The sequence below is a fragment of the Onychomys torridus genome, chromosome 16 (genome assembly GCF_903995425.1).
Source record: "Onychomys torridus chromosome 16, mOncTor1.1, whole genome shotgun sequence".
Classification (NCBI taxonomy): Eukaryota; Metazoa; Chordata; class Mammalia; order Rodentia; family Cricetidae; genus Onychomys; species Onychomys torridus.
Genome location: NC_050458.1, coordinates 59,348,003 through 59,365,508, shown reverse-complemented (window position 1 = coordinate 59,365,508; position 17,506 = coordinate 59,348,003). Strand labels below are relative to the sequence as shown.

At 39.6% G+C, this 17,506-nt stretch overlaps 1 protein-coding gene across 3 annotated transcripts; it reads left to right on the top strand.

Annotated features, from left to right (window-relative positions):
• The first annotated feature begins 5,716 nt into the window (after window positions 1-5,716).
• Twf1 (twinfilin actin binding protein 1) lies at window positions 5,717-16,956 on the top strand. Of its 3 annotated transcripts, XM_036208881.1 has the most exons (10): window positions 5,717-5,838; window positions 7,207-7,284; window positions 9,194-9,372; window positions 10,130-10,225; window positions 11,162-11,266; window positions 12,213-12,233; window positions 12,989-13,114; window positions 13,560-13,710; window positions 13,871-13,992; window positions 15,023-16,956. In XM_036208881.1, the coding sequence occupies exons 1-10, from the start codon at window positions 5,814-5,816 to the stop codon at window positions 15,191-15,193; spliced, it is 1,074 nt and encodes a 357-aa protein (XP_036064774.1). In that variant the 5' UTR covers window positions 5,717-5,813; the 3' UTR covers window positions 15,194-16,956. The 3 variants fall into 3 exon arrangements, with proteins under 3 accessions (XP_036064774.1, XP_036064775.1, XP_036064776.1); XM_036208882.1 differs by lacking the exon at window positions 12,213-12,233; XM_036208883.1 differs by lacking the exon at window positions 5,717-5,838 and having other exon boundaries at window positions 7,229-7,284; window positions 9,199-9,372.
• The last annotated feature ends 550 nt before the right edge of the window (window positions 16,957-17,506 follow it).

Sequence of the window (17,506 nt, the reverse complement as noted above, 5' to 3'; positions counted from 1 at the left end):
ACCATGCTGGACGACTACTCTTATTAATAACATAAAATATTAACTGTTAAATCTTTTACTTGCATATCCCCAAACAAAAGCCACCACACTGATCTAGCCCACTTCAAAAACAAATAAACACATCATAATGTTCTTGGAAAGCCCTGTTTATAAAAACTTAGGGGGCAAGGAAAACCCATTTTACATCCTGATAGGAACTCCTTGGTCCTCGGGCAGCTTAGAATGGATATGAAACAATTTTAACCTCTCAGTCTTGTTGAATATTGCTCCCAGCCCTCCCACTGAGTCTGTCTTCTCTTTCTAAATTATTCTTTTAAGAGACAACTCAGTAAAAATGAACAAAGAAAACACTGTTATACAAGCTTGGCTTTGTAGTTCTCCCAATACCATCTTCCAGACAGATTGCAAGTTCTAGGCTCCAAATTCTTCACACATGGAAGTTCAGGAATCCATTATGGTCACAAAAATACTTAAAGGCCAAAATAAAAAAGAAAAGAAAAGAAAAAGGAAAAGAAAAGAAAGGAAGGAAGGAAGGAAGGAAGGAAGGAAGGAAGGAAAAGAAAAAAGCTGTTCCCTAAAATGGACCAATTATTAGGGACCGTCTCTTCCACACAGTAAACATCAGAGGGGCATTGTTAATTAGCAACCTTGTTAATTAAGAAAAGACAGAAGAACACTGTATGTTCAGAGTGGCTCCCAGATAGTCCACTAGCCATTTAAACCAACCCTGCCCAGCCCCCACAGAAATGTTAGAGACAATGAGAAGAGATTCAAGATGCTGTTGCTGATGTTAGCCTCCCACCTACTGTATGTAATCCATCCAAATCCTTATCGCTCTGTGCTTTCTCCTTCTTGGATTCTCATAAGGACATTTATCATCATCAACAGCTCTTTTTGAAGCAAATGCCTCCTGTTTCTTTCCTTAGGAGTGTGCCTACTGTTTATTAGGATTTCACTGGAGAGAGTAACAAAGAGATATCTTTTGCTTGAAGTGGTAATCTTCAACCAAGTCTTTGTTCTGTTTTCTCAGTGACTGTTTCAAAGACTGCAGAGCCTTTGGCAAGAATGTATCCTGTTTCTCTCTGAAAGTTTACTGTTGTTTGATGTCTATTGTACACTGTGGAGAGTTGTAATTACACGCAAATGATAGAGGCTATTTAATGCTTGATCTTCATTTTTTATGGCCCAATTAGTTAATTTTTATTACTTAATACTTTATGAGACTGAGTATGTGATATAAGACACAGTGATAATGTGGTTTTATTAAGGAATCGACTTTGATACTAGCTCTTGATGTTTAGAAATTCATTCTATTTTGTTTGTTTCATTTATTTATTTTTTTGTTCTTTCAACAAGATCTCATGTAGCCCCAGCTGGCCTGGAGCTCACTGTGGAGCTGAGTGGAGTTTGAACTTTGGAATTCTGTCTCCACCTTCTAAGAGCTGGGATTACAGATAGGTGCAACCAAGTCCAGTGCTGAGGGTTTAACCCAAGATCTCTGCATGCTAGGCAAACACTCTGCAAACTGAACTACATCTGTATTCCCTTTTCTTTGTTTTTTGTTTTTTGTTTTTTTTTTTTTTTTTTTGACACATACTATGTGATAATATATTGTACTGGCCCCAACGCTAACTAGCATATATGAAACCCAACACCCTGGAGCACCTAACCCATCCCAACACCTCCTGTCTCACTTGGTTTCCATGAGTCCCCTAAGACATCAATATTCGAGTGTGGCAGGAACAAAGAGGAAGCTCAGAGAGGTTAAATAATTTTGTTCAAGGCCATACAATGCCTATGTGGCTTTTAACACACATTTTAAACCCCATTAGTGGGTTTTTGCTCACAAAGCCTAAAGCCAATAATGCAACCTTTCTTCGTATAATTTTTCCACATGTTAAAGAAGGAAGGATTCTCTTTTATCAAGTTGCTCATGAGAGAAACGAGTGTGTGTTGCTCACACTGATGCCGTGCACGTAATGTTCATTTCTAGTGTGTAAGAAAATTACAGTGGTCTGCTTTTGTTAAGTGTCCAGAAAAGAGATCAAGGTCAACAGTCCCACTCCACCAACTAATCAACAGCCAACTATGACCCACATATATGGTTCTTTTGCTTTTCACACTTCTGAAGTGGAAGTGGAGTTTTGTTGTTGTTTTAGAAGAAAGTCTAATGTCTGACATTTAGAAATCAGACCTGCTATCCTGGGCCCAGAGTCCCATTGGGGCATCAGAGAGTTAGAGCTGGACAATAGATACTTCTTTCAAATCGACCATTCCTCTACCTGCATTAGGGTTTGTGACTTTAAATGTTTAGTTCTAAGTACAGCTATACCTGATCCTAAGTTTGTTTTTCAAGTTTTGAGATTCCTTTCCTCTCTATTTTCATTGGAGACACTGGGGCCTAGGTAAAATTTGACCAAGGCAGATTGGACATCTTAAACAAATAAAGTTAATTGTACACTTTCTCCTTGGAATTTGAAACTCAGGTTTAAAGAAGCAGATTGTTACTGGAGATTCAGGGGTCCCCTTTTGCAGGTTCTTAGTCTAAAAGATAAAAGTCTTTCAAAATAAAGGAAGCTTCAGGACCGTCTTAATAGCGTTTGAGAGAAAAACAGCAGGGTAGGCAGGTTGCAAATTCCAACCACTGCTGAAACAGACAAGAAAGGAGAAAGCCGTAGTTTTGAGTCCCAGTTATGTCCACAAGGAGCTTCAGGAGAGTGGAGATGTGCGTGGGAACCTACAGATGGGTAATTGTCCATCATTCATCTGTCCCACAGATATTGAAAGAAAAAAAAAAAAAGCCTGAAATTTTTCTGCCTTTGAGCCTGGCCTAAATGTAAAGTAGGGGATGGGAAGGTGGCCAGTCGTGGGTAACAACAACCATAGTGTTATTTTTTTTTGTAGGAGAGAAGGCACTCATTACGTTTTTATGGTTTCCTGCTTCAACTTGCACATAATGGTTGTGATACAGGCTTTCAAGCAGTGGGTCCTCCTTCCCAAGCCTAGCCAGACCTCAAGTTAGACAAAGGTAAAGCCAGATACTTCTGCTACCTTAATCTCTTTGATGGTGGGTGCTGCCTGCCATTTGCCTAGGATCTTATAAAATTTAAAGACCTCAGGGGTAACCCTTCAAAATCGGCTGTTTCCTCTAAGACAGCACTCTGAGGAAGAGGAGGGGGATCCTTTAATTGCCATTTATCAGTCCTCATTCCCGCCACAATCCTGCTGGAGATAAGTCTCATCTGGACATGTTTCTACAGATTATAAGATGGACAAATGTTTCTATCCAGCCTGATGTCACTGGACTCAACAGTGAGCCTCCAAATAATTTGGTAAATGTACTTAGTAATGTTACCATGCCTTATGATGTTAAAAACACATATAAAGTAATAGGCTACCACCTAGTCAGAGAAGCAAATGTCCAAAAGATGTAAAAAATAAAGACACTTTTAGTAAAGTGGAATTTTTATGTTAAGATTTTGTTTTAATTAAAATGAATTGATTTTTTTTTCTAGAATAGGAAAGATAAATAGAAAGCTAAAAAGCCTAAGAGGCACAAGAAAGAGAAATATAACAATTGCCCCTCCTCAGGTTTAAAAATATCTTAAGAGACCTCTCATGGTAGAGGATGCCTTTAATCCCAGTACAGAGACAGAGGTAGGTGGATCTCTGTGAGTCTGAGGTGAGCCTGGTCTACAGAGTGAGTTACAGGATATCTAGAACTACATTGAGAAACCCTGTTTCAATAAAATAATAATGATGATAACAACAATAACATATGAGGAGGCGGAGGTATCAGAGCTCTGTTGAGACCTAAGGCCCTTGTAGATTTTATATAATAACATGTTTGCAGAGAGTAAAAACAAGGGCTTCCTGAGGGGTGACAGGAAGGGTCCAAACTTAATTTGACTTTCTTCTCAAGCTAAACACACAATGGTCCTTTCTAAGCATGGATATGGGAAAGATATATATATTTTTTTAATCTCATCAGTCTTTTTTAACAGCGTCAGCCTCTGTAATCAACAGGACATGAATCAGCTAAAAACCTGCAAGTAAACTCTACAATTTTCCCTTTGTGCAACAGTACAGTTAGAACTGGTAAATCAGGATGAACCATTATGCCAGGAAGTACTTGTTGGAATGAAACACCTCCCAAAGAAGTCCCCAAAACTCAGATTGTATGTAGCTAATCCGTGAGTATGAGGATCTGGTAAAGAAAGAGTTAAAATTACAAGTCCCAGAATATAACAGTCTTGTTTTCTGTGGTCTTGCTGGCCTATTTAGTGGCTTATTGAAAATGCATTATACTCAAAGAGGGATTCTGTTGATGTTATTATATTGTTTGCCTGAAGAGCATTTAATCATATTGTAATTTTGTATATTTATTAGTTCAAAGCTCTAAAATCAAGACCTAGCTTTCTACTTAAGAACAGTTTAAAAAAAAACATAAAATAAACAATAGAATTAATTTTCATGGGAGAAATTATGCTAATAAAAGTCTGAAGTGAGAAAGAATTTTAACTACTCTATTCCAGGTAACGATGAATACACATTTGATTTGAGACAACAAAGGTCCAACCTAAAGCAAAGCTCTATTAATGATTTTCAGTGGTAGAGCTGACCACAGAGGTCAGCTCAGTGGTTCAGTGGCTTATCCTCAGTTCTTTGGGGACCCAGAGAAAGGACAAACAGATCTCTTAAAGTGCTGTGAGTTGAAATTCCCAGGAAGAAAACCACCCTAAACTGCTAAAGACTCAAAAAGTTTGCCTGCCTGACTAGAACTACCTGATTGTGTAAGACTGTGTTGTAGGTCCCTCCCCAACCAAATTATCTTGGACCATCACTGCCCACTCCTGTGTCTTACTTAACATTCATCTTTGGAACCATGAGGTAATTTTTTTGGGATGTACAGACCACTTAGCTTCTACCACTTAAAGGTTACAAATGTAATCATGTAATATCTGAACCGGTAGCAGAGATTTCTCCACTTTGGTATAGCCCCATGTCCCCACCAAATATATATTTTAAAGATGCCATGATTTGTGATTTTCTTTTGTTCTGCTACTACAAAAAATATTCATAAAAGTGTTATCAGGTTGGAACATGATACTGAGGGGTGGAGGGTGGAGTGAAAACAAATTCACCCTCTACCCATAGCCACATATTTAGTTTCAGAATAAACTATTTTTTTTTCTCCTTGAGGTGAGAACCACGGTTTTGTGTGAGTGATCAATTGAAAAGTGAACAGCTTAAAAGTCAAACAACAGGGTAAATGATGGAGGACTCTACAGTCTCAGACTTTCAAATGGTCCCAGGAATAGTCTTGAACCCCATCTTGCTTATGGTATGCAAATTCTTAGCTGTTTTATCTGTCGCCTTCAAGTGGCCTTTCCTTTACAACAAAGGGTATGTCTTTTGCGCAGAAGACATGTTTGGGGAAATGATCATTGCCCCTCTAATAATTTTTTGGCGGGGTAGCTGTGCAGACACGTGCAGGAATGCAACACATCGCCCATAGGGTGCTGCCTTGTGAGTGAGGCACAGCAGCCGAGGGCGGGGAGCGAGGGGTGGAGCCAGTGACGGGAAAGGCGTGGCCAAAGCCTGGCGGGGCGGAGTTTACGAGAGTAGCCAGTGAAAGGACCGGGGGCGGGGACATGGGCGGGGCCTACGTCCTGCAGGCGAAGGCGGCTGGTGCTGGGGGCGGAGCGGAGTCGCGGGCAGATGACGCGCAGGCGGAGCCGCTACTTCCTGGATCCGCCGGCCGGTGCCGCTGCCGCACCCTGTGCCGGAGCCGGGAACCTGCGGCCGCCGCCATGTCCCACCAGACCGGCATCCAAGGTAACGGCACCACGGGGCAGGGGCTCCCGGGAGGAGGCGGGCCCGAGCGCTGGAGGCGCCGACGGCGTTGGAGCCGCTCTGGGTGCGACGGCCCCGATCGTGTCTCTTGGCGGCCCTACACGGCCGCCGCCACGTTAACAGGCGCACAGTGCCTGCAGGAGAGCCGAGACGTGTGGAGCGGTACGGGGCCGACCCGCTGCCTCCTGACCCCGGCTCCCGGAGCAGGAAGACCCCAGGCTGGCCGGGCTGCTTCGGCCGGCCAAGCCCAGCGACTTTTCCTCCGTACCCCTCCCCGCAAGGATATTCTTTTGAAAAACAAACAGATCCCGCTGCTGTAGGCTGCCTCCCAAACTCCCCGGATTTTATCTCACAACGGGAGCGTGCTTTCCTCTCGGAGAAATCCTGAGGAGGAAGTGTTTTTCCATATTTGGATGCGCCTGGTCTCTGTGGCTGCACCTGATCACTCCGTGGAGATACTTGTGTATCTTAACCCTCCATTATTTCCTGGTTTGAAAATAGGCAATTTGAAAGTACTCGCCTCCTTAGAATCAAATAATATATCGTTATTTAACGAGTTCTGACATAAACTAGAACACTTCCTGTAATAGTCAACCGAGTCTTTCCCCAGGTGACCAGTTAATAACTTGTTTTATGTTTAAGGGTTTTTGACACCTCCTCTTGCATTCATACACACCCGGGGAATAGTCCAGTTTCTAAAAACATTTGTCTTTCCGTGTTAATTTTGGCATTTACATGTGTCAAAATTAATGATTAAGTTTGATGTTTGAGCCTTTTATAGCAAGACTTAAATAATAGTCTTGCTGGAAACCAACACAAGAATGAAAATTGAAGCTGTAATGAGTACACAAGGCATAGGTTATTAAATGTTTATTTGCTCAGTGACAGCGATAGCTTTTTGAGAGATACAAGAAAGAGATCAACAGTGTAAGATCTAGTGCATTTTACAAGCTTTTTCTTTAATCAGAGTAGGAGGCTTGATCCTGTTGTTTCTGATGGATAGATACAGGAAATGAAGACGCTATCACAAACTTAAAATTGGACTTTAGAAGCAACTTGCAACGTTTTCAAACATGAAGTCATTCGTCCCTTACTGAGTTTGACTAAAAAGTATTCACCTCAGTGTTACTTCTGCTATGGAATTTTGTAGCTAAAATGTTGAGTTCGTGTACTTTTAAAATTTAGTATTTATTTTTTAAAATAGTGCCCATATTTTGTGCTTCTGATTTATAATAACAATAAGAAATGCTATATACTCTACATGTTTCTTTATGCTTTGTTTGTGTAAAGAGCAAAATAAAGTACTTCTAGGCTAAAAATGGATTTATTTTTCTTTATCATTTTCCCCAGCAAGTGAAGATGTTAAAGAGATCTTTGCCAGAGCCAGAGACGGGAAATACAGACTTCTGAAAATATCTATTGAAAATGGTTAGTTAACATTTTAAGATACTATGTGTCCTTTGACTGTTCGCTGTTACAGTTTCAGGTTTCCAAGTGTTATTAGTAATTTGAACTATTAATCAGCACGAAACAAGTTCAGCTTTTGCCTTTCAGCAAACATTTTAAATTGTGTAGCTATGGGGGAAACCCCAGATAGTTTCTGGTGTGATAGCTTACTTCGTCTTTTGTGTATCTTTTTGCACTATAATCTATGCCTAATGTTAGTGCTTCCTATTCTAGAATGGAAATCAGTCACCAGGCCATTATTTAAACAAACAAAACTAAGTATTTGTGAGTTAATTCAGTAGAATGTTTTGAAGTAGAAACATTTCAGTGCTTTCATTTTTTTGTCTGGTTGGACCCTAGAGTAGAGAGAGGAATATTACCATTTCTTGTTTGGAAACATTCTAAGAACATGGCAAATTATAAATGGACTCCTTAACAGTAACTGTGTGATTAAGAAAACTGGCTGATTGACCACATCAGAACTAGATGAATTTGAAGTCACCCGTAAAAACTTCATGTCAAAACGAATGTGCAGAAAGCATCCCCTTGGCCTCCTCAGATACCCTAGGACCCTTTTTTTTTTTCCTCAAAAAATAACTTGTTTTTTTCATGAGCTGGAAATAAATCAACTTTGTTTTTCATTTTTCTGCTTATTAAAATGTGAAAATGCTTAGAAAATCTTACAATATTTAATAGGAACAAGTGTCTACTTCAAAATAGCTAAAATTGTGAATGTTCTTACCTCCTAAGTGACTAGTTAGTAAACAAAATGGGAAGATAGAATCTAATAATAAATGCTTCTTCAGAAGGAAAATTACTATTTCTAAATATTTTCCAGGTTTTTGTTTTTTTTCAATCTTGAGCAAAATGTTAAATTAGAAAATTTCAGAGAATAAAAAAATAAATACCTACCTCTTCAGTCAAGGAAGTAGTACTTTATATTTTGCTCTGAACCAAATTTAACTTTTTAAATGTTACCGTTTCTCTGATGTAAAAATGTCTTTTGACTGCTGGACTTCTCCCCTTCCCCCCGGGGCAGCCACAGCTTGAAAGTTTGCTACATGTGATCAGTTCTATTTCCCTAAATGCCTACATAGCACATAATTCTGTTTTGAGTTTTTAAGTTCACATAAACTGCATATTGTTTTATTCTTATTCTTCATTTCTGGGATTTGTGTGTGTGTGTGTGTGTGATTTATTTTGATCGTCTATGAATTCTTTTAAAACACGAATCGAGTGTTTTCATTTGACTGTGCCACCTGTTTGCACATTCTCTGAGGGAAGATGGCGCTGTCACTGGCTCGCCCTGTGGTGGTATAATAGAACCTGTCCATGTGCCCTGTTGCTGTGCGGCAGTATAGTAGAACCTGTCTGTGTGCACAAGTGATTCTCTGGAAGACTCCCTTCAGAATCTTACTGAATTCTGCAAGATAGCACTTGAAAAATGACAACTCCCAGTTCTAGTTTATGCTCTTAGGCAACATGTTAAATCAGCAGTGTTGGTGTCAAGTAGGAGCTAACGCTTGTTTGAGAATTCTCTACAATTATCAATCTCAAGAATTACCATTTTGAGTAAATGAAGTTTTATATATATAAAATTTTCAGCATAAACATTTTAACAAATATCTTATTGTCCTTTATTTGAACACTTAACTCAGCTATTACCATTTTTGTTTTTTCCTTATTTATATAAAATATTTTAACCATGCTTTTTTTAAGATCTTTATATTATTCATTCTCAGTAATGCCTCAGATCATAATTTTGTATAACTCCACCTTTTCAATGTTTATAGAAAAACAGTAATAGAGAAATAACTCGTTTTTCTTGTCTTCATCCTATCGTCACTTGATAGTGCAAACCATTTATCTGTTTGAAATTCTCATTTCCTAGAGCAGCTTGTGATTGGATCATGTAGTCAGCCTTCAGATTCCTGGGAACAGGATTACGAGTCCTTTGTGTTGCCCCTGCTGGAGGACAAGCAACCGTGCTATGTATTATTCAGGTTAGACTCTCAGAATGCCCAGGGATATGAATGGATATTCATTGCATGGTCTCCAGATCATTCTCATGTGAGTAATTTTTTGTAGTTTTTTTTTGTTTTTGTTGTTTTGTTTTGTTTTGTTTTTTGTTTTAACATTAAATACTGGGAAGAATTTTTTCCTACAGGGTAAGAAGGAGCAATCATTCCCCATAGAGGGATAGTCCTGTCATTAAAAGACAAAAGAGAGTTGATAGTAGACGAAATAAAGGCAAAGACGGAATTAGGTTGTAAATACTGCCCAAGATTTTAAAGACTCTCCAATTTCTTATAAAAAGCTATTTTTCAATGCTATCTAGATATTCTCAAATGATTACCCGTCTTTAATTCTGGAAGAAATTGCGTGTTTCACCATTTAGAATTATGAAGTTGTTTCTGTTCATTGATATCTATGAAAGCTACTAAAGCTCTTCAATAATAAAACATGTGTCTTTTCATCCCACTGTTCCTCATCTGCTGGTATTTGCCATCAGGAATGCATGAATATTTGATTCTTAATTAGTAATGTCTGCTCTAGCTTTGAGTAAAATATCACCATAAAGCTTATTTTATATTGATTTCTCCCCTAATATTTTGAAATAGTATTTTAGTAATTTCTTTTAGGATAAAGTTAGGAGTTTATTTTCTACTTTAAAAAAGTATAATTTTAAATCTACCTTAATAGTTATAGTTGTTAGTGTCTAGGAGCATCAGCCATATTGATTTAAGTACTTGGAGGTTTTACTATATCCTTGCTTTCTTTTATAATGGTAATACTGTTAACATGTAAAACTTTCACAATTGTGTAGGTTCGTCAAAAAATGTTGTATGCAGCCACAAGAGCAACCCTGAAAAAAGAATTCGGAGGCGGCCACATTAAAGATGAAGTATTTGGAACAGTAAAGGTGCAGAACTTATGTTTGTGTGCTTTTTATGTGTTTCAATAAAACCCCAAAACCAGAACAGGAAACAGAACCAGTGAAGCCAGGCATTGTGGCTCACACCATTAATCCTGGCACTTGGGAGGTAGAACTCTGAGTTTGATACTAGCCTGGTCTACGTGCTGAGTCCAGGGCAGCCAGGGCTGCATTTTGAGACCCTGTCTCAAGCATAAGAAGAGTATTGTTATTTCTCATGATATGCAAGTTCATGCTGATGGATTCACTTGTATCTATTGATATTGAGAATAAACACTATTGAAGTATAATTATCCTCTAAGATGTATGGTAAATTGACGCATTTATGGATATATTCACAAATGGAGGTGATTGGAATAGACTTTGAACAGCTGGTGTGTGCTTCTGTTTCAGGAAATGACACGCTTTCGCCAGTAGAGGAGGCATGTGTCCCCCCACCCACTTTAACAGTGAGCTGGGCTGGCTTCTCAGCTTGCTTGCTCTCAGCCATCAGACCATCCAAGCTCCCTCACCCTCAGCCTCCCAAGAGCAAAGTGCTCGTAGGCACACCTCTTTGAAGTACTTTTTCTTATGTGAGGGCTTCTGCAAATACCACAGAAGTGATTTTAATAAAGAATTTGGTAGCTGTAGGCCAGTTTTGTGCAGATGGTAAATTACAGATGTCCTGTAGGCTTGAGACTTGATCAGTTCGTTATTTGGTTGATCAAACTCAGACAAAAGATTTAATGATTATAAACTTGAGGAAAAGGAGACAGTTGTTAAAAGTTTTGAAACTTTCAAAATAGAGGATTAGAGTAAGAAGAATAAAATTCTTACAGCTGCTTTTTATCACTTGGTTTTTTCTATTAATAATTTTGTTTTTCCTAATGTAGCCTCACTTTGGTTGTATTTCTGGGAAGTCCTGACCCATTTCTTTGCTTACAGGAAGATGTATCGTTGCATGGATATAGAAAGTATCTGCTGTCCCAGTCTTCCCCCGCCCCGCTGACTGCAGCGGAGGAAGAGTTACGACAGATTAAAATTAATGAGGTCAGTTACAACTTGAATGCTTTCAAGGTTTCAAGTGTGTTCAGTGAATAGACAGGGAGGTAACTGGAAATCAGATGTTGGGTTGGTTGGGTTTATTCTGTCTGGTTAGAAAAAGATCTGTGTGCTTAATGTCTTTTCCGGAAGAAAAAAAAAGTAAAACATTCATATCAAACTAATTGCAGTTCATAAAAGGCTGTCCCCAAAATGTACATGTTAAAACAAACTTTCTGTTAGAATCTGTGCTGATCTGTGCTATGAGTACTTTTTTTTTTTTTTTTCCGAGACAGGGTTTCTCTGTTGTTTTGGTGCCTGTCCTGGATCTCGCTCTGTAGACCAGGCTGGCCTTGAACTCAAAGAGATCCTCCTGGCTCTGCCTCCTGAGTGTAGGGATCAAAGGTGTACGCCACCACTGCCTGGCTGCTCTGAGTACTTTTTAAAGAGGAAAGTGTGTTACCCATTGTTTGCAAAGACTTTGGTATCTAATACAGTTGCATGAAGAAAATTCTTTAAAAATGTATTACTTCAGAGAATAGTGTTTGCTAAAGAGAATAAAATGAAAATGCTAGAGAATGCTTAAGGTCTCTAAATGGGCTTTACCTTCTGTGAACTTGGAGACATATATGGAAGATGGAGTATTTGTTAAGCATATTGAAGCCAGTAAACTTGGAGCCGTAATTTTAATATTTGTCTGCAGCCATCTTAGTTGGCTTTTATACCTGGTTTCTTCAACTGAAACTTTACAGAGAAGAACAGGTGTCCCAAACCACTGTTCACTGTTCTTCATACCAGGCTGGACTAGTCTGGAAATGGCTAGTACATTTGATAGGAAGTTGATGGCAAGGAGCTAGCATATATTTTAAACTAAAGTTATTTGAGTAGGGCTTTTTATGTGACTTTTGTTTCGTGTTGTACAAGTTTGATAGTTTGTTTTATTCCTTGCAATCAGAACCCAGAGGATCATATTGGGGTATGCACTTGCATATGTTCTGTGATGTATTCATTATCCAGTATCATGCTGTAGACTCTCCATTCATTTTTTTCTTCAGTAAAGTTTGTATTTGACTTTCTGTTGCAATCTTGCAAATGAGACCCTACACTAGCTGTCATTTATGAAGTAGAACGGTTGTAAACATGCTCATTGAAAAGCTCTCTTCAAGTATCTTCCTGTCAGCCACATACACGCTGTTAGTAAAGAAAGCCCCACATCTGGAACGTGTGCAGTTGTAGCTTAGTGAGTGTGTCTGTCTGGATCCTGTGTCATCGTTTCAGTTCGGTGCATGGCGTTTGTGTCGTATTTCATGTCCAGTAGAACAGAGTAAAGTTCTGTGCCTTCTGTGCACACTTTACTATTCACAACTTCTAGCAAGAGCAGTCTGCCCTTTGGGAGGTAACCTGATGACCCTTTGGAAGAGTTACTGTAGCTACTTGAAACTGTGCCAAGCTGAGCTAAGGAAACCTCCAAAGCCATCCCACTGCTCATTCAAGGCTCCCTCCCAGTAGTCCATACCAGTGTGTCATGCGCTCTGCATGCCCACAGTGTGCTAGCAGAACTGTAAATCAGTGTGAGAATGATTTGCCTTCTAAGTTTCAAATGTTTTAAGAATTTGAAATGTAGATTGGGGAAGGGTAAGTGAGACTTTTCTTAAGTGGTGTTTTCTGCTGTTTGCCCTCAGACACTGCTGAACACTAAAGCTTTACCTATCAATTCTATCTGTGTCTCAGGTACAGACTGACGTGGGTGTGGACACAAAGCATCAAACACTACAAGGAGTGGCATTCCCTATTTCCCGAGACGCTTTCCAGGCTTTGGAAAAACTGAGCCACAAACAGCTCAACTACGTGCAGTTGGTAAGAGGCATGTGATAGCTGTGAAGTGACTGCCCCCTTCGGTAGCTATGGCATGTGTGGTTCCTTTTCTTAATTCACTTTATTATTTATTTTATGTGCATTGGTGTTTCTGCCTACATGTATGTGTGAGGGTGTCAGATCTTGGAGTTACAGACAGTTGTGAGCTGCCATGTGGGTGCTGGGAATTGAACCTGGATCCTCTGGATGAGCAGCCAGTGCTCTTAACCGCTGAGCCATTTCTCCAGCCCCAACTTTATGTTTTTTCCTTCTTGGCTTATTATTAATTTGTTTTCTTTTGAGGCAGGGTCTCACTGTTTTGTTTTTTTAAATCACCAAGTACTATAAATGTGTGAAAAAGTCAGGTAATCCACAACTGTACATCATCCTTGTCTTTTAAGTTAGCTTCTGCTTTACCTGTTTAATGAATGTTGTTTCTTTCTGGTAGGAAATAGATATAAAAAATGAAACAATAATTTTGGCCAACACAACAAATACAGAGCTAAAAGATTTGCCAAAGAGGATTCCCAAGGATTCGGCCCGTTACCATTTCTTTCTGTATAAGCATTCTCATGAAGGGGACTACCTAGAGTCCATAGGTACGTGACACGTTGTCCTCACCATGGGACCTTCAGTTGGCTGAGCGTGTTCCAGCCCCACATTCTGAGGTGTTTCTTGCTGGGGGCTTAGTTGAAGTTTTAGGAGGCTTATAGACTTGCTTTAGTTGCTATTTCTAATTGATGCTATTTTACCTTACAGTTTTTATTTATTCAATGCCTGGATACACGTGCAGCATAAGAGAGCGGATGCTGTATTCTAGCTGCAAGAGCCCGCTGCTGGAAATTGTAGAGAGACAGTTACAGATGAATGTGATCAGAAAGGTAGACTTTACTATTTGAGAATGTTAAAGTTTTGCCAGATTCTTTGTCATCTCTGTGTAGCACAGTGGGGTACATTTCCCGGTGCTGTAGTTAGAAATGGAAATATTTCATTTTAATGTTTTCACCCTAAGTCCTTAGAACCAACCTGCTGAGTGCCTGGGGATGATCTGCCATGATCCCCATCTTTGTAGACCTGTACTATCTAGTATGGTTAGCTACAGGTCATGTTTGGCCATTTAAGTGTACGATTGAATGAAATGTAAAATTCAGTTTCTTAATCTAAGACTGATAATTGCAAATGCTCATTAGCTATTTGTCGCATTAGGACTACAACATGCACAGAGCATTTCTGTCGGTTTACAAAGTGGGGTGCGGCTACCAGATCTCCATATATGTTTTTAAGTGTAAGTGGGCATAAGGAAAGACTTACAAACTGCTGGTGTTGGGGTGCTGAGCCTCGAGCAACTCTAGATTCTTCGGGTCACTTGCTGTGTGCTAGACCTTTCAGAAAGGGGCAGCTTACACTGCAGATCAGACAGTAAATACCTTAGGCTTTGCCAGGTCACATGGGTCTCCTGCACGTTTTTGTTGTTTTTCAAGTCTCTTAAAGCATGCAGTGTTCTTCATTGGTTTGGAGATTTGGTCTGTGGGCCGTCATTGGCCCTCACCTGTTCAGTAGAGCGATTCCAAGTGTCCCAAGAATGAAGGAGCCGGTGCAGGGTTTGAGTATAAGAAGCAGAGCAGCTGGAGGATGTGGCACTCACTTCTGCTTGTAAATGTGACTTGAAGTGGGGCAGTGAGAGGCGGCAGACTAGAGGGGACTGACTGGCTGACTCTGTTTAAACGACTGCTGTAGCGTCTCCCTCAGAAGGATGGAAGGGAAACTTGACAGTCTTTGAGCTCTCTCGTGTGGAAGGTGCGCGGTGCACTGGTGTGGGCATCCATACCTGGGAGCTGGCTTACTGCTTGTGGTCGGTTTTGAATGTTCCCTGTCTTACCTGTTTCTCACTATTGATTTCCTCTTTTGCAGATTGAGATAGACAATGGGGATGAGCTGACCGCAGATTTCCTTTATGATGAAGTACATCCCAAGCAACATGCACATAAGCAGAGTTTTGCTAAACCAAAAGGTCCTGCAGGAAAGAGAGGGATTCGAAGACTGATTAGGGGTCCAGCGGAAGCAGAAGCCACTACTGATTAAAATTATTTGATTAAATGTTGCAATATAGTTTTGTAAAATTCCAGCTTTTAGTACGAGGAGAACTGAAATCATTCCATGGTGATATAGTTGGGAAGAAAATTGTACTTTTTGAGAAAATAGCACTTTTCACTTCTATGTATTTTTTAAATTAATGCTATAGAAGACTCATGATTTCTATTTTTTAGTTAAAGCTAGACAAGATTTCAACATAGTCATGTTTGGTTTTGTCACACTCTTTTCATAGTGTGTTGATTCCACACTTCCACACAACCTTCAATATTTTACACAGGTGAGCCAGTTCCAGAGCCCCGAGGACTTGATTTCTCATACTCCATGGTGAGGTCTGAGTTTCCCTGATACTCACTTCTTGATGAGTGTGATCGGGAGCCGGGGAGAGATGGAAGCTGCTTGCTCTTGAGAGCTGGGCTCAGACTGGGACTGTCTGCAGCAGTGTGTCACTTTGACCTTTTCTTTTTAAGAGCATTACAATTTTAGAAAACCAGCTTGTTCCGAAGCTTTAAAGGTACCAGATTTAGAGGTTTCTGATGGTCCTGGAAGACTACATAGTCTTATAAGGTCTTCGCCGAACTTTCCAAATGTCTGTTTCCAAAACGACTCTTTCATTTTGTACTGTGAAGCCAGATGTCCATGTTCAGATGGAAGTTCAAGTATCATTCAAAAGGAAACAAAACTAAAGTGAAAACTGTTAGAAGTTTAAAATCTTACAGCAAATTGTCTTGTCACTTGGGAGCAAGTATTCAGATCTAAAATGATCAATTCCTAGTGCTTAGCAGGTTAACACAGATAATACTTAGTTTAAGAATCTTGTTTCAGTTAATAATTTCTCTCAAAACATGTGTTTCCTGAAGCTTTGTATTTTCAGTTACATCCTAGAAATTTTGAGCCTCGGAGTTCTGTGATACTTGAAATAGAGGGCATTAGAACACTTCAGATTTAATCTGCTAAACCTGCTGCAGAGCCATAACTTAGAGGAGTTTTGAAATGGACTGTGGTATTCAGGATTTGGAGTTTGTTGACCTGAACTTCATGCTGCATAAGATAAATGTCAGTAATGCACATTTCATGGAATGAACTAAGAAGCACCCATTGCAAAGCCTTATTACCGAAGGCAATACACATGCCTTTCAGAAATTCAGTTGTATTCACATAAACCATGTGAGAGGAGTTATAGGCTGATGGAATTTTTTAAAGATAGATTTGGGTATTTGTGTGTTCTGTTTGTTTACAAATACTTAGACTTTACTATTTAAATATGCAGAACAGTTGACAATAATGTTGCACTTGTTTACTAGAGGTGAACTTGTAGTTTTACGTGTACACACGTAGTCACACCTGCGCACAGATTGCTGTGGTGAGAGTCCTGGAATCACGTTGCAGACCATCGCCAGAAGCTTCCATTTTCGACCAGAGGGAATCTCTTTGTCGTGAAGATCCGGAACCAGTGGTGACTGAAAGTATCCCTGTGCAGTTATGCTCTGAATTCTATTACACTACATCAAAGTAAATGCACATTCCAGAACATAGATGTGATCGTGTAACCTTACTCATGATTAAACCAACAACTGCGAGAATCAGTTACGTATTTGTTATAGGGTATAACTCATTGTTTACAGTATGTTTTAGGTGATAATAGATGTGAATAACATTCCCAATAAATTTATATAGCAGTGAAAAATCACGTCTTCTCTGGACATTTTATAAGTGCATTTTATATCAATAAAATTTTTTCTCTTTGAGTTGTCTATGTTGGTTTTATAATACATTTTAAATGTTTGGATAATTTTGCACAGTCCAATACCTGGTGATTTTGTGTGATGTTTTCATTAGCCTACTTAAATTCAAGGAGATTTTAAATAGTTGGAAACCTAGGCAAGAATAATGCTTAATGTAGATTAAAATTGCCCTACAGGAATGTAGCAATAGTTCCCTCCATGATAAAAGCACCACATTGAGCACTGAGTGGGTAGTGCATGCCTAACCTTCCAACATGTTCCAGAGCAGCTTGAGCTACACCCAACCCCCTGGGGAAATAAGTGTCCAATGTGTGCGGTGCAGTTTATAAAGAACTGCTTATTTCCCAATTCTAGAGGCTGGGGTGCTCAAGACCAAGGGGCCAGCAGTACTCTTCATGGGAAAATGATTGGTACATTCTTAGTCTGCAGTTCAGTACGGAATCCTTGTTCACTGGGGAGGGGGCGTGTTACACGATGCATGTTTTGGTAGGAATTTTGAAAAAGGAAAACGTTTTAAAGGGCTGATTTAGAAACAGGCCATTGAGATGGTTCAGCAGGT

Bases quoted from the DNA above. Each gene is read 5' to 3' on its own strand.
- Twf1 (XM_036208881.1), top strand. From the start codon at position 5,814: ATGTCCCACCAGACCGGCATCCAAG. The intron at 9,373-10,129 runs GTGAGTAATTTT...ACAATTGTGTAG, and splicing joins GGTCTCCAGATCATTCTCAT to GTTCGTCAAAAAATGTTGTA. The intron at 12,234-12,988 runs GTATGCACTTGC...TCTGTGTCTCAG, and splicing joins ACCCAGAGGATCATATTGGG to GTACAGACTGACGTGGGTGT.